Source organism: Microtus pennsylvanicus, chromosome 8 (genome assembly GCF_037038515.1).
Source record: "Microtus pennsylvanicus isolate mMicPen1 chromosome 8, mMicPen1.hap1, whole genome shotgun sequence".
Lineage (NCBI taxonomy): Eukaryota > Metazoa > Chordata > Mammalia > Rodentia > Cricetidae > Microtus > Microtus pennsylvanicus.
This window is the reverse complement of record NC_134586.1, coordinates 31,718,455-31,742,435: the sequence shown is the minus strand read 5'-3', so window position 1 is coordinate 31,742,435 and position 23,981 is coordinate 31,718,455. Positions and strand designations below refer to the sequence as shown.

Sequence of the window (23,981 nt, the reverse complement as noted above, 5' to 3'; positions counted from 1 at the left end):
TCATCTGATCCAATTAGTACCACCTGCTAGAATGCTAACTGATCCTGTGGGCCTGATCATGTCCAAGTCGTGTGTTAGTAATCACGAATGCCATGGGCTCTGTCAGGTCCAGAAGACAGCATTTCACAGCCCTCTTCCCATCGTCTGCTCTCACCTTCTTCCCACCCCACCCCCCTTTTCCCAATGTTCCTTCAGCCTTCGGCAGGCAGGAGTTAATATACATATCCCACTTAAGGCTGAGCACTCGATAGCCACTTGTTCTCAGCATTTTGACCACTAGCCACTGCCCACTGGAGAACAGCGCTTCTCTGACCATGGGTGAGGGCAGCACTAATCTGTGGCTATAACCAAAATATGTCGTAGTTTGACATCCCCATAACAAGACAGCCATCGTAGGTTTCCCCTTAGGCCCTGTGACCTCCTGGGACACAGGCTTTTGATCAGGTTTCCAGTACTAGGCATGAATTCTTTCCTGTCAGTTGCCGCCAAAACCCTCATGCCCTTATTGCACCAGTGGGCACATCTTCCTGGTAGGTCATTATTGTTACGCGCAATCTCACATCATCTTGAGGAGGTCAAGGGCAGTATTTGGGGGGCAGGTCACTTCACATCTCATCTGTAAAAACTGATCTTGTGTTAGACCAGTAAGGCGGCGAGCATCTTTAATTCCAGCACTGGGGAAACACTGATGCAACTCCGTGAGTTCAAGAACAGCCTGGGCTACACTGTGAGTTGCAGGCAAACCAAAGCTATACCGTGAGATTTATGTAGCCTCAAGTGAGAAAAAAAGAGCGGTCTTGGGGGGGGATTACTGTGAAGATCAAAGCGGGATAAACGACCCCCATAACCCTCCTCCGTTAGGTTCAGCGAGGTGGGGGGTGGGACGGAACGAACCAGCTCCTATACTGTGCGCAGGCGCGCTGCTCTAGGACGCGGCGGGTCGGCTCTGCGGCTGCGCAAACGGCTTTTTTTTTTCTTTCTTTTGCGGCCTCACTGCTTGACGGCTGTAGCACCGCCCCCCAGGTTGCCCGGGTAACGGTGGGCGCGCGTGGTCGCGGAAGGTAAGGCTGACTGGAGGCCGGGCCGTCCCATGTGTCCCTGTGCCGAGAGTGTAAACGTCCTCGGGCGCGAGTGGGGTGGGGGCTGACTGCCACTCAGGCGCCCATGGGCACAGCGTCCTGCGGGCAGCTGAGCACTCTGCTTGGCTGACAGGTGCCGGCTGCCCCAGACCCAAGCTGGTCTTGCCTTGGCCCTCAGCGCAGGAGCTGTGTATGCAGTGAGGAGCACAGACGCAAATGGGTTTTCAAATGATGAGGCGCCCACGAGGGCCGAGGATGGGGCTGAGTTGGCAGCGTGTTTCTGTGCCCAGCACCGGATCAGATCGAGCGTGCTGGCCCACCTGTAATCCCAACGTTTGAGAGGTGGAGGCAAGAGGATCAGCTGTTTTTAAGGCCATCCTCAGCCACGTGTCAAGTGTGAAGTCAGTCAGGGCTACGTGTGGCCTCGTCTCAAAAATGAAAAGAAATAACTGATAAGAGATCACGGGTGAGTTTGTCATAGGGAGGCTTGTTTGGCACCTGCTCCAAGAATGTTGGAAAACTAAATGCGTCTTTATTGCTTGTGCTTGGATTGACATTTTGGAGCATCTAAAAGGGGTCAGGCTGACCAGTGGGTGTGATGGTTAATGGTTTTGGCCCCTGCACATGGAAGGCTGAGGCAGAGAGATCATAATGAGTTTAAAGCTAGCCAAAACTACATGGCAACACCGAAACTTTTAAATGTAAGTTAGGCTAGCAGATCAGGGAGGGGAAGGATAAAGGACAGGCCTAGCTTTTGGTGGACAGAAATATGCTCTGTGGTGCTTTGGCACCAGCCATGCCCAGGTTTGGGAAGTGAAGAAGTAACAGGTACACTCAGCCCTGAGTCGCTTTGCTCACCTGTACAGGGGGAATAAGAATAATGCCAAGGCTGGGACTGTGGCTCCTTCCATAGAGAGTTTTCTTTGAACGAGCCAGGCCCTGGGTTCACACTCCAGCACTAGAAAAAAGCAAATTACACCCTTTCAGTCCTCCACAAGACTGACCTGGTGGTCCTCCCAAGACATTAAATGTGCCCCGGACACATAAGCAATGAACTTCCACACCCCGCCTTCCTCTCTGCTTAGGCACCTACTTACTGCTGTTCTTTTGAGACAAGGTGTCACTCTATAGCCCAGGCTGGCCTGGACTCAGAACAGTCCTCCTGTCTTAGTCTGAACACTAGCATTACAGGCATGGACCACCACATCAGGTCTTACCTCTGCGTTCCCTAGTAACAGCACTGAGCAAATGGCTGAGCTCGGCTCCTTTACAGAATAAGGACAGTTCTCCAGTGCCATTTGTGTGTGTGTGGCCCAGTCAGTGTCTGGAACCCTGGACCTGCTGACGATGGCTTCCCTTGTGCCTTCACGTCAGGGTGTTCTGCCGGCGTGGCAACAGGAAGAGTTTCTCTCTTTTTAAGCTATTTTTATTTTATCTGTGTATTTTGCTCACGTGTGTGTGCTGTGCACCACATGCAAGAACAGACCAGCCGCTTGCAACATAACCTCTGTCAAGAAGCAGAGTGTGGCTTCTGGGTTTGCTTTCACCTTTTTCTGTGCTCTGAAACCCCAGTCCGTGGGGTGGTGCCTCCCACATCCAGGGTTGGCCTTCCCATCTCAGCTCGTCTAACCTGGACTTGCTCAGAGGCCTGCCTCTTCAGTAGAGTCTGTCAGACTGACAGTCATCTAGTTACGGTGCTCTCGGGTGAGCCCTTCAGCCCCCTTCCCATGCAGCAGCCCTGGTCATACATGCTGTCAGCATTATACATGTCGTGCACAGAAATGCTCGGGTATGTTCATTGAGAAGCCTAAGAACTTATTTTGCTGTGTCAGTTCTAAGAAGATACATCCTGGTGATTGCTTTCATAGACATATATACACACACCCGTATATGCTGGCATGTATGCATGTGCTCTATGACATGCAACACTTGAGTGTTTGTCTTCCTGAGGAGGCCGGAAGGGTGGGTCTGATTCCCTGGAACTGGAGTTGCAGGTGGGTGTAAGATACCTGGACCCATGGGTATCTTTGTTGCTCACTTGTTAGTTGGTCTAACTTCCTAGGTCTGTTTCCCTCTTCTTATTGAGGTTTCTGGCTTCATGAGACGTTCCCTGCAGCTCTCATCCCATCTTGGCCGAGGCTTGTCATTTCTCTTATTATTATTGTTATTTTGCAGTGTCTTTCTGCCTTTATGTCTTATCTCTGCACCACAGGCGTGCAGTGCCCACAGAGACCAGAAGAGGGCGTTAGGTCCTTGGGACTGGAGTTAAAGATGGCCGTGAGCTGCCATGTGGGTGCTGAGAATGGAGTCCTCTAAGAGCAGCCAGTGCTCCTGCCTCATCGTTTCTTTATAATGGTCATGAAATGTTGAAGCCACCCCTCCTCAGGCTCAACTCTCCCTTGCTAATGGATGCTAGTTTGAGGTCAGGAGCACCCACATCATCGTATTTTGTCCTTTGTGAGGGGTTTTGTATGTGACCTTTAAGCTCCACATAACTTCCTGGTTTAACTCATTGTGCAGACCTGACCCTAAACAGCTGCAGGTTCGAATCCCCCGCCCGCCTGGTGACAGCATCTCTGTCAACTGGACTATACACATTTGCGTGGACTGTCGTTCAATAATGCTTCCTGCAGTTAGCTATTACCTGGCAGCAGCCCTGTGTTACACCCAACTTGCTTTCGTGTGTGTTCCACACTTGTTTCGTCTCCTTGGGTCAGTGTGAGACCCAGAATAGAGAGGTGTTGCCTTCAGCTTCCTGGCTCTGGGCCTGGTTGGTGGCTGTGTGGCATCTCACGCAGACCTAGTCCATAGTAAACAGATACATCGTATGTCTGAGCAGGACCCACAGAGAGGACCTGGGCTCTGGCCCCCACAGCCCCGTGCTTAGCCAACACACCCTTTAGAGGCCTCACTGACGCAAGTGTTCCATTGGCCATGACGTGACATTGCTGGCACTCACTTCATAACCATTATACCCAGTGTATGGGTAGTGACACTGTGCCAAGCACTCTTGTAGTTGGCATTTTCTTTGGGCTGCCAACCAGATCCCAAATAAAGACACAGAGACTTATTAATTATTATTGTTGTTGTTTGTTTGTTTGTTTTTCAAGACAGAGTTTCTTTTTAGCTTTGGAGGCTGTCCTGGAACTAGCTCTTGTAGACCAGGCTGGCCTCGAACTCATAGAGATCTGCCTGCCTCTGCCTCCCGAGTGCTGGGATTAAAGGCGTGCACCACCAACACCCGGAGGGACTTACTAATTATGAAAGCTCAGCCTTAGCTTAGACTCGTCCCTCTAGCTCTTTTAACTTAATTTAACTTGTTTCTATCCCTCTACATTTTATATCAGGGCTTTTTATCCTACTTCCCTGCTTCCTCTGTATCTGGCTGGCTGGCCCCTGGCATCTATATCCCTATCATCTCCTATTCTTTCTCCTTAAGCCTAAATTCCTCCTCCTACTTACTCTCGCTGCCCAGAAGTTCCACCTATATCTCCTTATTTGCTATTGGCCATTCATATTTTTATTAGAACAATCAGGTGCCTTAGACAGGCAAGGTAAAATAGTAACACATCTTTACATGGTTAAACAAATATACCACAGCACACTCTGTGAGCCCTGACTCTGATGCCGGTTTTCTCTCCCTTTACAGAAGAGCTAAAGCCCCGAGAGGCTGGGGGAACTTTTGCCCAAGGTTTCACGTCTAAGGGGCAGCAGCTTCCTGATTTTGGTGTGTGCAGTGCAGAAGCTAGCACTAAGTAGATCACAGCACAGCCAGCCTGGCTTCAGAGTTGCTGCACACACCCACTGGCATTTGGTGGAACATAATTGGCCCTTAAATCACTCAGATCTCAAATCTCAGCACTTGGGAAGTAGAAGCAGGGGGTCCAGGAGTTCATGGTCATCCTCACCTACATAGTGGGTTCATCAGCCTGTATTACACAAGATCTTGTCTCAATTAAGCAAACAATCAAACAAACAAAAAAAAAAAAAAAAACAGAAAACACTGAGAACTGACCACCCCAGGTCTTACGATGTACCTTAAGGTTGGTCTTTGGAAGATGGAGAGCTAACCAGACTCACTCCACTGAGGATACATTCTTGCTTGGCTTTATCTTCATACACACACTCACACCCATACATCTGATTAGCAGTCCCTGGGGGTCTCTGAATGCCTCTTGATCAAGGAAAGGAAAATATGTTGTCCTTAAAGACAGGAATCCTTGGGGTGTGAGGTAGGCCTTGGTGCTGCCAGCTTCGGTTAAGGTGTTGGAACTAGCTTCTTGGAGGTCTCAGGCTCTGAGATACCCCTGGTGACCGATCTATGCTGTCATGACCTAGTCACATGGAGTCTTCTAGTTCATTGTTTTACTCTGCCTTCCCCCAGAGACCACATGAACCGGGTTCTGGGTGTGCTAGCCCTGTTGGTCCGTGATTACTGACTGGTTCTCTCTCCTCTAGAGGCCTGTTACCCTTGAAGAATGGCAGAGGCAGTCTTCCGTGCCCCAAAGAGGAAAAGAAGAGTATATGAGAGTTACGAGTCACCACTGCCCATCCCCTTTGGTGAGGACCAAGGTTCCAGGAAGGAATTCCGAATATTCCGAGCTGAAATGATCAGCAACATGGTGGTGGTGAGGGGCGTGGAGGACATGCAGCAGCTGTACGGGAAGGTGAGCCTGGGGACCCTGGGGACCTCAGCTGTGGGGCTGAGAACTAGACGCCTCGCCACAAACCCTCATCCCAACACCACGGTAGGATGAAGCCATGTATATTAAAGACAAACAAGTAATTTACAGAAATGTAATGGGTAAAACTGGAGATCCTCCCAGTGGATTAAGGCCTGTGGGAAGTTCCCAAAAGTGTCTGCTCTCTTTCCGTCCTGGGTACTTGTTGGATGAGGACAGCCTCTAGTTCTGGTTGGAGGGAGGGCCACTTGTTCTTCCCGGCCACCCAGACAGCTTACACCCGAAATAATCACACAGAAACTGTAATTAATTAAATCACTGCTTGGCCCATTACTCTAACTTCTTATTGGCTAACTCTTACATCTTAGTTTAACCCATCTCCATTAATCTGTGCTTCACCACGAGGTTGTGGCCTACCAGCAAAGTTTCAGCAAGTCTATCTCTGGCGGCAAATCCAAGGCATCCCCTGACTCCGCCCTTCTTTCTCCCAGCATTCAGTCCAGTCCTCCCCATCTACCTAAGTTCTGCCCTATCAACAGGCTAAGGCAGTTTCTTTATTCGTTAATTGTAGTATGGAGCACAGGGCCCTTTGTTCATCCCACCCGGCTAGCATACTCCCGAAATAATCACGCAAAAACTGTATTCATCTAAACACTGCCTGGCCCATTAGCTCTAGCCTCTTATTGGCTAACTCTCACATCTTGATTAACCCATTTCTATTAATGTGTATCACCACTTGACTGTGGCTTACTGGCATGAGTCTAACCAGCATCCCTCTCAGGCAGGAGAATCGTGGCATCTGCCACACTGCCTTCTTCCTCCCAGAATTCTGTTCTGTCTACTCCGCCTATCTAAGTCTGCCCTATCAAAAGGCCAAGGCAGTTTCTTTATTCAACCAATGAAAGAATACAAATACAGAAGGACCTCCTACACCAATTAATGGTAATCATAGCACACAGAGGGGACTCCCACATTACTGGCAGTTATGGACTTAAAATGGTAGCTGGCTTCCCCTGACCTTCTCCCAGTACACTCCCCATATCTTTTTTATCACTGGGGCATTTTAAAATGCAGCCTTATGGAAAGATGGCTCAGCAGTGAAGATTCTTCTTCCAGAGGCCCTAGATCCAATCCACAGCACCAGTCTAGCCTCCAGCAACCATTTGTAATTCCATCCAGATGATCCAGTGCCCTCTCCTGGCCTCTGAAGACACCAGGCGCACATAGTATATACATACATCCGGGCAAAACACCCATACACATGACATTTAAAGGAATGGATTTTTTGTTTGTTTTTGTGTTTTGTTTTGTCTTTGTTTTTATTTTTTGAAACATGGTTTCTCTGTGTAGTTCTGGCCATAGGAACTTGCTCTATAGGCCAGGCTGGCCCTAAACTCATAGAGATCTGCCTGCCTCTGTCTCCCTAGTGCAGGGATTAAAGTAAGTAGCAAAAGTAACTTTTTAAGCTGCCCAGATGAGGCGTAGCTGATAGCCAAGAGTTCACCCTCATGAGCATACCTTTCATTCAGTGATATCATGAACCTATGGAGTGGCTCCCTATCGCCACAGTCCAGTCTTAGTATTTGTGTGTTTGCTTTGGTGCTGGGATTGGCCTGAGGGTCTTGTATTCCTCCCCTGAGCTGTACCTGCCAGCCCCACTGCAGTCACTCATGCCTGTGACGCCGAGCCCTGCTCCCACCCCAAGTCAGGACAACTGGTGGGCACCCTGCCTCTCTTCTACCTTCTCTAGAGTTTGCAGTAAGGTCACTGGGCTCTGGTGCATTAAGGCCTCGCTGGTCCCTGTCTGCCTTCAGCTCACTGCTGAGACCTTTGTTCACAGTGTGCAAGGTGGAATGAGGCTTATCATAGGCCGGGTACTTTTTAATCATCTATTATAATTTTTTTTTCTGCTTGTTCATAGTCAAAAGCAGGAGAAGTGTGTATTTTGGGGGAATCAGCAGGAAAGGGAAGGATACTTTCAGTCCAGAGTAGGATGTAATCCAAGAAATACCTCCTGCCCCCTCACCCAGTGCACTCCTGGCCACATGTGAGAAGAAGCTGGCTCTGGTGCCTTCGGATGCCAGACACAAGCCAAAATGGTTCCTCATCAGATGGGCGAGCTGGTACTGAAATCTGTGGGGCTTGGAGATGATCTGTGAGTAAAGTACATGAGGTCCTAAGTTCAGACCCCGGTACCCACGGGAAACACTCAATATTGCTGGCATGCAGACGTGTGCATGCATGCACCTGCTCTCCCATGTGTGCACACATATACATGAACACCTACATACACCACACACCTCAGAGGTGGGACTGTATGAGCATTAGAGAATCAAGGAAACGTGGGGTTGTTGAATAGTCCTAACAACTGAGCATTGACCATATTTTCTTCTTGGAAGGGTTACTTTGGAAAAGGCATTCTTTCAAGAAGCCGTCCAAACTTCACGATCTCCAATCCTAAGCTGGCTGCCAGATGGAAAGGTAAGGCCTGCAGCTTTTGTTTGATGCTTACATGTCCTGGTGAGATGGTAAGTTCTGGAAGAGAGGCACACTGACAGTGCTCCTGCCTGGAAGATCACCTACAAGAATTACATCAAAACAGTTCTTGGTTTTGTTTCAGTTTGACTAAGAATGGCTCAGTACTTAGCCCAGGCTGGCCCTGAACTCAGGCTCTCCCATGTACCAGTAGACCAGGCAGAAAGATCCTTCTGGTTCTTGGAAATGTGTTTCACATTCCTTGGAATAGTCACAAGTCCTGCTCACACACACTGCCCTGATTTCCTTTGCACCTCAGAAGACAGGGGAAAGTGTTATTCTGGCTTTTTTGTTATGCCTTGCCTGGCAGGATGCTGTGTGTATGAAGTTCTGCCTGCCTGTGCTACTGTCAGAATGAGGCTGGGGTTTTATTTGCAGAGGTAGAATTTGCAATAGCCTTGGCATTGTTGAACATGAGGCTGGTGGTGAGGCAGCTTGGTGGATAAAAATGCCTGCCACCAACCCTTATGACCTGAGTTAGTCAGGGTTCTCTAGAGCAACAGAATTGATAGAATGAGTGTGTGTGTGTGTGTGTGTGTGTGTGTGTGTGTGTGTGTGTGTGTGTGTGATTTATTAGTGTGGCTTACAGGCTATAGTCCACTAATTCAACAGTGGCTGTCTGTCTCCTGACAGAAAGTCCAAGAATTCAATAGTTCAGACCATGATGCTTATGTCTCAGCCAGGCTTTAGTATACGTGGGAATCCTAAGGAAGTGGGCTCCAATGCCATCGAAGGGACGCCTCAGCAGCAGGTGAGAGGAACTTGCCGGTGACAATGGAGGCTAGCAGGTGAAAAGCACAAGCTTCCTTCTTTCATGTCCTCTTAATGTAGGCTGCCACCAGAAGGTGTGGCCCACATTTAGGGTGGGTCTTCCCACCACAAATAATCCAATAGTGAAAATTTCCTCAAACATGTGCCCAGCTGCTTGAGTTTTAGTTAATTCCAAAAGTAGACCTCACAAACCCATATGGTGGAAGGAGTCATTACTACAGGTTGTCCACACATGAAACGGCATGCACAGACCTCCACACACGAATAAATGGAGTTTAAAACTCAAAACTAATTAATGTGCATAACTCCTTAACTTATAATTCTTTTCTTCTAATACATTTTCCAAGGCATCCTCATAAATAATACCAGTAGGTTAAGACATAAAAGAACTGCCAGGCATAGTAGTATTTACCTTTAATCCCAGCACTTGGGAGGCAGAGGCAAGTGGATCTCTGTGAGTTCAAGGCCAACCTGATCTCCATAGTGAGTTCCAGGACAGCCAGGGATACATAGTGAGACCCTGTCTTGAAAAATAAATAAATAAATAAATAAATAAATAGGATTTCTTTAGTGCTAACTTCAGTACAATGGTTACGCATTGTTAGTACAACTTCTATGTTTTGTATGCCAGATGAAAAGGAAGGACAGGACCGAGCATGGCTGTGCAGTTCTGTAATCCTAGTATTTGGGAGACTGCGAGGAGGATTGTGAGTTGAAGGCAGCCTAGGCTACCTGCTAATGGACCCTGTCTAAATAAATAAATACTGGAATGAACACATAAGCCAGGCATGGTGAGACACACAGAAATCTCAGCGCTGGAGGCACTGAGACGGGAGGATCGCTGTGATTTTGAGGCTCCCGTGTTACATAGCAAGACCCTGTCACTCAGAGGTACAGGATTTGCCTAGTGTGTGGACGTCCTGTATTCTGTACGTCACACAGCAAAAGCAGTGTGGTGGAGCCCAGGAGTGAGGCCAGGCCTCCCAGCTCTGCCTTGGAAAGCTCATCGATACATTGTATATGTGTGAAACTTAAGTATTTCAGAGTAATTCTTCCTTGTAGAAATATTAGGAGCTGGGAAGATGGCTTGGCCATTAAGAGCACTTTTGTTTCCCAGGACCTAAGTTTGGTTCCCAGTCCCAACTGTCTGAGCTCCAGCTCCATGAGATTAGACTCCCTCTTCTAGGTGCTTGCCCCCTCACCCCCACCCCAAGCCTACACACACACACACACACACAGTGCACATAAATAAAAATTTTAAAGTCTTAAAGCCAGTCACAGTAGTGTATACCTTTAATCCCAGTACTCTGGAGGCAGAGACAGGATGAACTCTGTGAATTCAAGGCCAGCCTGGTCTACATAGAAAGTTCCAGGACAACCAAAGCTACATAATGTGACTCTGCCTCAAGATAAATAAATAAATAAATAAATAAATAAATAAATAAATAAATACTTCCTTTTTTGTTTTGGGTTTTTTTTAGGGAGTGGGCGTTAAGGTTGTTTGTTTGTCTTTTCGAAACAGGGTTTGCCTATGTAACAACTCTGGGTGTCCTGAAACTCAATTTGTAGATCAGGCTGGCCTTGAACTCACAGAGATCCTCCTACTTCTGCCTTTCAAGTACCAGGATTAAAGCTGTGTGCCACCACCACCCAACAATTGTTTTTTAAACAATCGGCTAGGTATATCTAGTTGGTTATATAACCACCCTGATGGTACCTCTCTTAGGGAATAGTCACCTGTTGTCCAAGCCTTGTGGAAGAGACTTTGGTCATTTTCTCCTGTCAGAGTGCCTCTGCTTCATAAACTGCCCCAGAATCCATCCCTCCTCCTCAACAGACTCCTTCCTAAACTGAACAGCCTCCTGCCAAGCCTTCTTAACCTGCAGATGAGACTTGGTGTTCTATTGCTGTGAAGAGATGCCATGACCATAGCAACTCCTATAAAGGAAAGCATTTAAATGCGGCTGTCTTACAGTTCCGAGGTTTGGTCCGTTGTCATCATGGCAGGGAGCATGCAGGCAGACATGGTGATGGAGAGGTAGCTAAGAGTTCTACATCCACAGGCAGCAGGAAGAGAGAGAATCTGGGCTTGGAATGGGCTTTTTGAAACCTCAAAGCCAGTGACACACTTTCTGTGTCACACCTCCTAATCCTTCCAAATAGCGCCACTTCCTGGTGACCAGGTAGTACAAATCTGTGAGCCTATGGGTTTCTCATTCAGACCACCACAGTGCTGAATTTGAGAAAGGAGACAACTTTTTTCAAGGCAGAATGAGGGGGACCCAGGAGTAAAAGCAAGGCTGCTGAATGGCTTGAAACACACTTTAGAAGAAAGGGCTGGTCCTACTTGGCACCCAGCAGCAGAGCTGGAGCCCCCAGCCCCATACCCCAAACTTCACCACCATCAAGGGTCTCTGCAGCCCTTCCTGCTAAGCTCATACACAGGGCCCAAGTGTTCTGACGGATGAACGGTCCCTCACATATCTGTACTTCTGAGCTGGGGCTAAAGTTCTGAGGGCCCATCTGAGCCAGCAGGAGGATGTGGGTGCAGGAGAGGGCGGCCGTCAGAACAAGCCGGCTGTGGCCGATACACATCACCATCCAAAGGTATGACGGGATCTCGAAATTACCTGTCTTTTTAAAGTGGGTTTTGTTCCCTTTAAGGAAGTCTGTCTGGAACTAATAGAACGTCTTTCTGTTCCAGGTGTGCAGACAGACATGCCTATAATCACCTCAGAGAAGTAAGTGAGGGCGACCTTGGCTCTGGTGGGGCTGGGTTAGTCTGTGTGACACAACCTGGTGTCTTTGTTTTCTCCTGACAGAGGATAATACTTGAATACTGAGACTGAGCTTAATGTGGCTCAAATCCCATCTGAAATGTGTTGCTTGTTCAGGTCAGCCTCCCAGAACACCAACTGCTGCCATGTCGAGAATGTGTTATGAAGTCCAGAGACACCGGGACTTGGGTTCTGAGTAGGCCTCCCACCCATGTGTGCAGACGGTCCTGCCTTCTTGCTTGCTCTACACACTGTAGGGCCAGAGGGTTTCACAGAACTCCCCATCAGCCCCTCTTAGACATTCTGGAAGCACTTCCCCTGGCTCCTCAGGCACCCGTATGATACCCATCTAATCCCAGCGTATCCTTGCCCTGCCCATGCATTTGTTACCTCTCCTGTTAATTTCTCCCCGCTATGGTCCCCTCTGCCCAGATGTTGGGTCTACAGCCCTTCTCTCTGTCCCATCTCTCACTTACTTGGGTTTGGAGTCAGTTCCAGGATATCAAGGCCATACCTGGTATCTCTGTACCCTGGACTTACTGGTCCCTTGATAAGACTGGGCCTAAATGGTGGCTCATACCTGTAATCTCAGCACTGAGACAGGATTGCTCTGAGTACAAAGCCAGCTTGGTCTACATAATGAGTTCTAGTCCAGCCTGGACTACAGGGTAAACCCCTTGCTTTGGTCAGGGTTACTACTGCTGTGATGAAACACCATGACCAAGCAGCTTGGGAAGGAAAGGGTTTATTTGGCTTACACTTCCACATTACTGTTCATCATGGAAGGAAGTCAAACAGGACAGGAACTCAAACAGGACAGGAACCTGGAGGCAGGAGCTGATGCAGAGGCCATGGAGGAGTGCTGCTCACTGACTTGCTCCACATGGCTTTCTCAGGCTGCTTTCTTATAGAACCCAGGACCACCAGCCTAAGGATGGCACCGCTCACAATAGACTGGGCCCTCTCCCATCAATCACTAATTAAGAAAATGTTCTACAGACTTGCCTACAGCCTGTCTTATGGAGGCATTTTCTTAATTGAGGTTCTCCTCTCTCAGATGATTCTAGCCTGTGTCAAATTGACATTAAAACTAGCCAGCACATCCCTTTCTCATAAAACAAAATAGGGGTCTATTCCTCCCAGCTCTTATTTTTATGCTCTAGTTCAAACCCCAGCCCTTCTGTAGAGCCTCGCAATGGCAGACTCTCACAACCCTGTGCCCTGCTGGCAACAGACTGTCAGGGAGGTATATATTCCCGGGTTAGGCTGGGAGTGGGACTTAGAATTTGGCAGACCTCCCATCCCAAGAGGGCCACAGTACACAGGTCACTGCACTCAAAGCTAGGATTCACAAACAAGACAGCCACTGAAGATCCCTCCTCATCAGTCTTGCTGTGTAGATGACATGAGGTCAGCCTGTCTGAGGAAGTGAGTCCCCCTTCCCAAAGACCACCACTCAGCAGCACTACAGTGTCTGCAGCATGAGGGCCCAGCAATGTTTCCTCTTCTCATGTGTGTTACCTTCAGCTGCCAGCCCAAAGGATTGCAGACTCGGTGATGCAAAACAACAGAACTGGATCTTCAGTTCTAGAAGCCAAACGACCAAAGTGCAGGTTTTGGCAGGGCTACCTCCCTCTGGAGGGCATGGGAGGGCTTTTCCTGCTAATCTCAGCTTGCAATGATCCTGCAGTCCTCAGTCTTCTTGACCAGTCCCTGCTTCCAACTGTGTGTGTGTGTGTGTGTGTGTGTGTGTGTGTGTGTGTGTGTGTGTGTGTGTGTCCTTCCTTCTGTTAAGTACACCGGTCCAGATGACCTCATCCTAGATTGAAAAGATAGACTAATGGACTAGCTTTCTCGTGACTAAATGGGCTCAGCTCCAGAGTGAGAGGCATTGACACACGAGAACAATAAAGCAGCTATTCACGGCAGTGATGCTGGCGCATATTTATAAAAGGTGCTGTGCACGTGATAGACGTCTCTCTGGTCTCCTAAGTCATCACCCAGCCCATGAAGATCCAACCCCTCAATCCTCTTGGTATCCATGTTCTGCAGGTGAGGAACTAAACCATAGGAAGTTAAGTTCCTCACTTGGTCACAGAGGTTGGAAAACTGTCACTCAGGGAAGTGGCCATCAATTGAAGTAACATCTTGGCATCTGTTTTTGTTGTTTTTGGTTTTCCTGGGTTTCTCTGTATAACTTTGGAGTCTGTCCTGGAGCTCGCTCTGTAGACCAGGCTGACCTCAAACTCCTAAAAATCTGCCTGCTTCTGCCTCCTGAGTGCTGGGATTTGAGGTCAGAATTGAGCCTTCCAGAGCCAGCTCTGGAGTGGCCCAGATAATAGACGACCAGGTAGAGGAGGGTGTCTGGCCAGTGGAGAGGCATGATCAGGGCCTGGAGCCTGAGAGGTGTGGGGTTCTTGCCACCTTGAGTGAGTTTGCTTCAAGTTCTAGCTGTCCCCCCTCCCTCTGCCCTTTTCCTGTCTGCTCCCTGACACCTAACTCTTCTCTGTTCTTACCCTCCTCCAGGAGACTTTTTAAAGAGTTCAGCCAATAGGAGGACAGCACTCTGGGACCACATGCTACACACCTAGGCTATCTGCTGTCTGTCTCTTTCATCTCTGGCCTTACTTGGGATTTCTCCCGCACAGTCCTGTGGCCACTCATGTTGTAGTATTAGGACATCTGAGATGTGACAAGGTGGGAGTGTGGTGGTTGTGGCATGTGGCAGAAGAGGGGAGAAGCAGAGGTGCCATGGGCTAACTCGGACTCAGAAGAGTCAGGTCCAGGGCCACATGTAGGTTTTAATACAGTGTGCACCGAGACAAACTGAGCTGTGTTTTATGCTACCCCTGAAGCCCTTGCAGCAAGAAAGCAGATGTGTAACTCCTACCCAAGAAGTGTTGCACACTTCACAAGCCTCCTCTCAGTTCACCCTGTCACAACCCCCTGAGGTGGCACCCTGAGTTTGTAGGTGAGTTCCTGAGCCTGAAAAGGGAGGGTCACACAGCATGCGTGAGTCTGTGTGGAGCAAGGGTCTGCTGCCACATCTGCCCTGCCCAGGCGGCTGCACAGAGTGGAGCAGAGCCCTGTGTGTTTGCTTACTCTGGCTCTGTGCAAAGGAGGGGATGGCTGGACCTCAGTTAAGTGGCTCTTTCTATGTGTTTTGGTTTTAGGGTTTTACTTTTTTTTTCTATGCTTTTGATTTTGTTTTTTCATACCTGAGGTCTTACCTTGTAGCCTAGGCTAGCCTAAAGCATGCAGTCTCCCTGCCTCAGCCTTCTATTTGCTGGTATAACACACTTGCACCACTGTGACTAAGTCTCATTTTTAAGTCAAGGAATCTACACTTGCTAGCATAAGAAAACTTCTTTCTAGATCTTTCCGGCTTTTCTGCTGTGTGTGTGTATTGGTCACTGGACCACCATGTCCCCTAATGACAAAAGGTTGTATGTAACAAGATCTCTGTGAGGCAGTAGGCTAGTATCCCCAGTTTTGTGGGGGAGGAAATGGAAACAAAAGCTAAGTAATCTACAGTAGTAAATGATGGAGTTCAGACTAAATCCCAAACGTGAGATCCTCCATGTTTTATACTGTAATCCTACAGGTTTTAGAGTAGCCTTGCCATGTTCCAGTCTTTAAATATAAGATTCAGCCCAGCCTGGTGGTGCAGGCCTGTAATCCCAGCTACTCAAGAAACCGAGGCAGAAGAATTGGCAAGTTCAAGTCCAGCCTGGGCAACTCAGAAAGATCCTGTCTCATGGGGATGTTCTATTGGGAGCTCACCAAGGCCAGCTGGCCTGGGTCTGGAAAAGCCTGGGATAAAACCGGACTCTCTGAACATAGCGGACAATGAGGACTACTGAGAACTCAAGAACAATGGCAATGGATTTCTGATCCTACTGCACGCACTGGCTTTGTGGGAGCCTAGGCAGTTTGGATGCTCAACTTACTAGACCTGGATGGAGGTGGGGGTTCCTTGGACTTCCCACAGGACAGGGAACCCTGATTGCTTTTCGGGCTTAGGGGGAGACTTAATTGGGGGAGGGGGAGGGAAATGGGAGGCGGTGGCGGGGAAGAGACAGAGATCTTTAATAAATGAATAAATTTAAAAAAAAAATAAAAAAGAAAAAAAAAAGAAGAAAACTTTTTGAAATACAGAATCAAATAAATTACTAAAAATTAAAAAAAAAAAAAAAGAAAGATCCTGTCTCAAAAAAGGAGGGAAATAATGCCCAGTGGTAGATAGTTGCTCTTGCTTGTGGCCCTAGGTCCAATCCCCAGAATAACAATAAACAAATGAGTCAAAGATTCCGTCCCAATGTACAGGGATGTTCTGCTGTGTCGGGTGCCAGCCTCCAGCAGCACAGTGCTGTGAAAGGAACCCACAGAGTCAGCGGCCTAAGCTAAGACTTTTCTATCTGAGGGGCTTGGGGGAAAAGACACACGCTCTCTTGATGGCTTCCTTCTTTATTCTCTGTTCTCTTGTTCTTGTTCTTTCCGTGTTCTTTCTCAGTTGTATGTAGCTTATATACCCCAACAAAGTTTTTCAGGCAATATAGGACTGACAACGTGGTTACATCCTATTTTTCAAATAAATTATTATAATAAATAATACTGGTTAAAACATGGTTTTCATATCTCCTACATGATTAAACATTATGTATTACAGGTGAAAAACGTCCCAAGAACCGGCATGCATTCATATCCAAGCAATTTGTTATAAGTTAACTGTGTGGGCAAGCAAGGTGTTCTTCTCAGTTAGGTCTTTTACTGGCAGTTTGCATTTTGTGGTTACAAAGAAAGGGCCAATTACTTTATTACTTAACTTGAAAGATAATCTTAAAGGATTCACAAACCTAAACTTTCATATATGAAAAAGAATCAACCAGCTCCTCTTTAAATCTTTAGGGTACATACCCACCCATTAGTAGTTTTTTATCAGGAGACTGAGGGCAGAAATGGGTATAAGGAATTAGTCAGCTAATGATAATTGGGCTGCTTAGTTCTCATTCCCTGACCTTAACAGTTCCACATTTAACTGCGGGCCTTTCTAAAGCTTTTGGTTGTCCTCTTGGGTTTTTTCACCGCAAAGCTTTCTGACAAGAACGTATTAATCTAACTTAGTTATCTTCAAAGCTTTCTTTCAGCAGTGATTCACTGCGAAACCGAACACATTGCCCAACATTAAGGTTAAAAGAATTTAAACTAGCTGGGCTACTGGGACTCAATTGCTAGTCTGTGCAGCTCCTTAGGTGAAACTCACAGGCCCTGGATGTGAAACATATCCTTGTATTTACTTTTATTCATCAAAAGTCTGTATGGGCTATCATTATTATTATCAGTTTAAACAGTACAGCTTAGGAAGGGGTCATCTTGACAACCCACAGATTAAAATGCTCAGTAGAATGGGATGTTTCCAAGAAATAAACTCACTATATTACAGGCAGTGGAGATCTCCCTACATCCACTCACACTAGATACCAGAGGAATATTGCAGTAACAATCATGTAAAGGCACAGCAGAAACAAAGGACATTCTGGGGTCTGTAGTCTCGTGGCCTTGCCTAAAAGAGATAAACGCATCAGAGTTACCTCTTGGTGGGCCGACTGTAGGGGAATGTGTTACAGTAGTGGTATTGGGATATCCTGACTTACTGGGAAGCCAGGATATACTTAGCCCCAATAGGACAGCTCTGGAGGGGTAGAACCACAAAAGATCAGCTCTAGTGGGGTAGAACCGCAAAAGGACAGCTCTGGCCTCCAGAGCTGCAATAGGACAGCTCAGCCCTGGAGGAAAGATGTCCTGACTATCAGGAAGCCAGGACCTCTGAAGCTGGGGTGAGGTGGGGGATGGTGTCCCCGCAGGATATGATGATCCTGCTCTTCTCCTAGAGAGCCGCTACAGCTGAGGTCTGCTTTGCTCCCTTACAGGAGCATCCTAGCAGAGCTATCTGCTTCTTCTCTAGCCCAAGACGTTTCTTCTGCTAACACTGCTAAAGGGAAGCCCCCTGCAGAAATGTAGCAATCTCTTCTGGCTCCCTCAAAAAGTTGTTACTTTTCTTCTGCTGGCAAGGTTCTGTTGTGCTCCACCTTGCTGATGCCCCCTAGGGAGGTCTCAGCAGGGTTTTTCAGCTCAGTCCCCTAGAGAAGTCCCAGCCAGGTTCTTCTGCTTTGTACTGGCGAATGAAGGTCATCACCCAAGACTCTTGAAAAAGAGATTTGTTTGGGAAGGAGGCGTTCAGGAGAGTGGCTTTCCGCAAGGGCAGCTCTTAACTGAAGGGGTGGAGAGGCTTATGTAGGGCTTCTTAGGGGCAGAGTTTTTCCAGGGAGACGGGGTTGGTTACTTTTTCCCTACTCAGGGATTGGTCAGTTTAGCTGGTCAGGGGCAGAGATGGCTCTGACTTCATAGCCAAACTGTGCTTCTTGCACTGGTCCTTTTTAGCTTTTTGACTTTAATCTTAGGACCAGGACATATTTCTTTCACTGGCTCTAATTCTAGGGACAAAGTGTGTTTCTTTGACACTAGTTTCAGAGCCAGGGCACATGTCTTTAGTTCTGAGTTCAGGGATAAAGATGTTTCTTTCACTGGCTCTGGGCTCAGAGTCAGGGTGCTCAGTGATTGGTTGGTTTCCTGCTCCAGTTGTCCCTTTTACCCTACACCAACACCATAAACTTCCATTGCCACCTGCTGCTCCTCTGACATGGCCACCGGCAGGGGTGTATGGTCATCCATGTGTAGGAAGACCAATGTGAACAGCTTGGGGTTCTGATGAGCCAAGGGGAAGCATACACAGGTCTTTCTGGGTGCAAAAGACAATTTGCCTGCTGGATTGTATGAGGCATGACAGTTCCTGCACCTTGATATATCCAGGCATCTGAACACAGGTGTAATAAGGGGAGGAATGAAATTACATGTGTCTTCTTGGTCGAGGGCAGAGCCATGGATGTTGGCTGCTGTGGTCAGCCTTCTGCTGGTCTTTGGTTTGCAGCAGGTTCTGATGTCACAGGAACGCAAACCAGCAATGTCCTGATACAGCACTGTTGTCTTCACCATAGTCTTTGTACCTTGGTGAGTGCTCAGCCCTCGGAGTGTATAAATTTAATATGTTACTATACTCTCAAGATTCTTATGGGGAATTTATAATTAGTGGTGGCTAATCTTGAATGTCAGCTTGACACATGGGAAGAGGAAACCTCAGTTGGTGGCTTCTGTCAGAATAGTCTACAGGGCATTTTCTCAACTGATAGAGGAGGGTCTAGAGCACAGTGGGTGGTGCCATCCCTATGCAGGTGGGCCTGAGCTGTATAGGAAAGCTAGCTGACCCCGAGCTAGAGAGTGAGCTGCTGGTAAACAAAGTTGCTGCACAGCCTTTCCTTCCATTCCTGCCTCCAGGTCCTGCCTGGAGCTCCTGCCCCAGCTTCCTCATGGAGCCTGTAAGCTCTAAGGTGAAATAAACCCCATTCTCCCCGAGTTGCCTTTGGTCAAAGTGTTTCATTTCAACAGAAAGCAAAGTCGAGCCGTATATAAGGCAAATCATTTCTTTCCATATCCAGTGATGTTCTTAGATGCTGTGAAAAACAGTGATTCAAATTCACGTTCCAGTGCTATAAACGAAGGGCCTATACTATGAAAGGGGTGCCTTAAGGAACAATGTGATAACCAAGATTAAAAATAAGTCAAGATGGATCCCAGTAAAAGGTGATATTTTCTCTGCCTTATTTACCAGCGTCTCTTGGTTTTAAATTACATAAATTTTCACACTTTGTTAAATGGGGGTTAATTCTGTTAAAGTAAGCAAATGATATCAAAGGGCCAGTGATACATGCTTGTTGCTGGACAGTTAGATGTGGGAGAATGTGAAGGAGGCAAGCTCTACCTGTAATCCACCGTTCAGGAATACTCAACATCTTCACAGGCCATCTTGTAGGCTTCTTGGTCATTTTGTTGTCTTAGAGTTGAGACAGGTGTGTTATTGCTGGTGTTTCTGTTGGCAGGTATCAGCATCGAGTGGAATGGGCCATGGACTTCATGCGTAGACAGGGCCAGGATGAGAGCACTCTGCAGAAGATCCTTAGAGACTACACAGAACCACTTGAGCCTCCTTGCAGAAAGGGGAAAGAAGAGGCCCCACAGCGTGATCCACTCAACTCCGAGGCCAGCTCCTCCCTGGAAGGCAGAGTGGGAAAGGACAAACTCTCTATGACCACTGGAGATGCTGGACCATCAGATGGTGAGGGTCTCAGCACACACTCGGACAGCCTACAGGGGCCTGGCCATGCCACACTCACTTTGGCTAGTCCGTCTAGCCTTAATGGACATGTGATAGAGGACACCACAGTTCTGCCCCAGGTCCCCTGCCAGGATGGCATTTGGCCTGAAGACAGCAGCCAGGCGGCAGGAAAGCAAAAGGCTGCTCACGAGTATGTGCTCGTTGAGGAAGAGCTGTGTGATGTCCAGGAGGAGGAGGCCTCAGATGAGAAGGTATGTAGAACAAAGTGCCATGCTCCCTCATCTGGGCGTCAGTGACCATTGGCCAGTCTGAGAACGCTGCTGTCAGTCTTGGCTTTGTAAAGAGAGAGTCCGCCTCCATTTCAGCTCCCCTCCTTTGCTGTCCGTCACTGTTAGTCCCTCACTGACACAGACTTGGCTGTGACTGGATGCGGGTAGGTAGGGTATAGCAGTGGGGTCAGTGCTACCCACTGTTGCAGCGTCCCCCGGGACTTTGGGGGCATGTCCCCTGGAGATACGAGACTGTCCGTCATTCCTCCACAGCCACCTGCTGCTGGCCAGCAGATGTCTGCCCACTGGGTGCCCTTCACTTGCTGCTGGGCAGGCCTGCTGTCACTCTGGGCCCGTATGGTGCTGCTGAGGCCACCACTGAAGCCCAGCCCCTGTTGCACGGCAGTTGTGAGGACAGTTTCCACTAAATTCAAATTTTAAACAAAATTTTTTACAACTAAGTTAAAACAAGTAATTCTCTGTGTCTTGTTTGGGAGAAGAAACACAGTGTAATTGCCTGATCTCGGGTACAGCTAAGAGGATGAAGATTTTGACATCTAAGAACAGGTACACAGCTTAGGAGTGGAAGACACTGTTTAGCTGCGGAGTTGTCACATCTGCGGGAACAATCCATGGGGTAGTGTTAGCAGCAGAAAAACCAGACCCTCCTTTTCCACGAAGGTTGTTTTACACAGCAGTGTGTCAGCATTGAGTGTATGAAGTGTTTGTGGATTCAGTCTTCGTGACAGGTGGTGCTCACCTGTGTGCAGGTGGTTGATTCTCTTCCTTTCTTCCTTCCTTCCTTGTAGTTGCTTCAAAAAAAGAGACTGGTGTGCAGGAGAAACCCATACAGGATCTTTGAATACCTGCAGCTCAGCCTAGAAGAGGTATGTATGTATTTCGCTGTCTCAGCCCTGGGTGAGTCTCGCCCTGTGCGCTGTGCATCTGAACCCTCCTCAGAGAGCGGTTCTGCACAGAATGCTAAATGTTGAAATACCTGCCTGGATGCTGGTCCTCAGCCTCTTCCCTTGGCTCTGAGAGTGTTGGAGTTTGGCTGTAGCTCACAGAAATCACTGAAATGGTGTGAGAGCCCCGGGTTCAGACCCTCAGCCAGGAAAGAATAGGAGAATTGAACATTTAAGGAGTTTGTATGAGACCTCCCTCTCCTCCCTTATCTCTCTTCTCCCCCTCTTTTTCCTCCTCCTCATTCTTCCTTTTTTTAGATAGCTTATTGCTACATAGCCCAGGCTAGCCTAAATTCACAGCCTTCCTGCCTTGGGCGTCCTAGGATTTGGGTACGTACCACCACACCCAACTTGAGTTCTTCTTTTCTCCTCAAGGTTTCGGAATATTGTCAGGATTTTCTGTTCTGTTCTGTTTGTTTGTTTCATGGCATAACTCTGGCTGTCCAAGCACTCATTATATAGACAGTTGGCCTCAAACACACAGATCCCCTTGACAGCCTCCTGAGTACTGGGATTGAAGGTGTGTGTTCATGCCCAGGCTTTTTAAAAATTCCTCTTTATTAAGATCTAATTAGAATAACTGTTCTTTCATTTGAAGTGTGTAACCCAGGCTGGCAACAAAAGTCATTGGCCAAGTACCTGCCTGCATCAATCCCTAGTACTGAAAAAAATAAATAAATAAATAAATAAAAACACACAGTCTACCTGGTGTGGCCACATGTACCTGTGGTCCTAGTTACTTGGGAGGCTGAAGATGGCTGATCATTTGAGCCCAGAAATTTAAATTCATACTCTTTCAAAATAAAAAAAAAAGTGAGAGAGAATTAGAGTTTTTTAAATTGCAGAACCTACTGTTTTTAATATGCTGTGTGAATCTGATCACGTACTTCCTGCTGAGTGAGTTGGTTCTAGGCATTTCCATCTGTAGAATCACTTAGCGTGCTCCCCTCACTGAATTAGCTACGTTCTAAAGTGTTCTCCAAAAAATGACCTCACTGCCCCTCTGATGTCGTCCTCTGGCTGTGATCCCATGTGACTGAAACCCTCCCTTCTTGCTCCCATTCCTCTGCACACAGCTGTCGTTCTGCTGTGGGAGGCAGTGGGCCCTTCCCTTCTCCATGGCTAGTGACAGACATGTAGGTCTCTGGCCGGAGAGTGTGTTGTGTTCATCCCCGGTGGTCCGTCCAGGGCTGTGTCTAACCCTCCGTTCCCTGGACCATGCTTCTCTTCCTTGCAGGAAGGCCAGTGATAGAGATCTAAGTGGGGAGGCTGTTGGGGGACATCACCTTATCCTTTTTTTTTTCCCCCTGAGGCTGATGGTGTACCTTGAAACTCAGTAGCCACTGGCCTCATGTGACTGTTTCAGTTTAAACTAATTAAACTTGAATAAGTTCAAATTTCCATTATCTAGTTGCCCCGGCCACATCCCTTTGTACCAACAGGCGCATGTGACCTCTGTGCTGGATGCTGCGTACAACATTTTTAGTTTCCTGGACAGGGAGGCCGGGACAAAAACAAAATGAGCCAGCATCACACTCCATTGATTTGAGTAACTACAATTCCACACAGAAATTTGTGATCACTTTTATTACTATTAAAATACTGATCCTAACTGTAAAATTACTTTCACCACAACCTTTTGATTGTTGGGGTTTTGTTTGTTTGTTTTTTGCATTTTTGAGACAGGGTTTCTATGTGTGATCCTGGCTGTCCTGAAACTCACTCTGTAGACCAGGCTGGCCTTGAACTCACAGAGCCTGCCTCTGCCTCCCTAGTGCATGCGCCACCACCGCCCGGCCTGAATGACTTTTTTGAGAGCTCGGATTTTCCTCCTTCGCCATATTTAAGGCCAGCTTCACAGTATATGCATGGCCTTAATATATTCCCCTGATTGGCACTGAGGATCTGCTTGGTTCAGACCATGCTTGTGGACCAGCAGGAAAAAGAGAGGATCAGCTCTCCCTGGCGTTGGTTCTTAAACTTCTTTTGGAATCATGAGAAAGTGCTGCTGCTGGGGCCAAACCAGGCTTTCGTGTAAGCTGGGCAAGAGGAGGCACTGACCTACCCAGCCCAAGAACAAAACAGTTGAAACAACAAACTTCTTTGTAGCTGGTAGTAAAAGACATAAGGTTAGAATAATTAAAAGTTTAAGAATGAAAAGATTGGCCCAAAGAGACTAAAGCAGACCACCTGTATGTAGATGGGAAGTCAGTATTTAGTAAAAATCTCATTTCCTGTCAGTGAAGAAAAGACAATGGATCCGCAGTGTTGGGCAGCTCCTTAACTATGTGGAAAGAGACCTGCGATCCTGCCTCCTAGTGTACACAGCTCAGGGCAGTTAAAGAGGTGCCAGGCATGGTGGCACATGCCTGTAATCTTAGTGCTTGGGAAGTGGAGGCAAAAGGATCAGGAGTTGAAGGCCAGCTGTTTCACATAGATTTGGGTTTGGTTTTTTACTTAAAAATTTAAGTTAACGTACAAAGTATGCTTCATTATGTTCATACGTGTGTGCCGATATATTTTATTTCTGTTCTCATCTCATTGTCCCTTCACTCCTTTACCCCGCCCTTTGTCCCCTTACTGCCCTCAGATAAACACCCCCTGCTCTCACCTGGATCCCATTACCTTCTTTTCTTTCCTGTCCTCCCCCTGGAAGATCTTAGCTTCTTCTCA

The 23,981-nt window shown here is 47.6% G+C and overlaps 1 protein-coding gene across 4 annotated transcripts in view; it reads left to right on the top strand.

The window, feature by feature from the left end:
- Window positions 1-984: 984 nt before the first annotated feature.
- The window catches only part of Tsen2 (tRNA splicing endonuclease subunit 2), a 41,765-nt gene continuing 18,768 nt past the window's right edge, over window positions 985-23,981 (top strand). The window contains exons 1-6 of one of the 4 annotated variants that reach the window (XM_075983102.1): window positions 985-1,061; window positions 5,538-5,746; window positions 8,161-8,242; window positions 11,772-11,808; window positions 19,839-20,325; window positions 21,153-21,230. In XM_075983102.1, the coding sequence (XP_075839217.1) occupies window positions 5,558-5,746; window positions 8,161-8,242; window positions 11,772-11,808; window positions 19,839-20,325; window positions 21,153-21,230 (873 nt within the window). In that variant the 5' untranslated portion in view covers window positions 985-1,061; window positions 5,538-5,557. Of the gene's footprint in view, window positions 1,546-5,537; window positions 5,747-8,160; window positions 8,243-11,771; window positions 11,809-19,838; window positions 20,326-21,152; window positions 21,231-23,981 lie in introns of all 4 variants that reach the window. The other 3 variants (XM_075983104.1, XM_075983105.1, XM_075983103.1) reach the window with 3 other exon arrangements.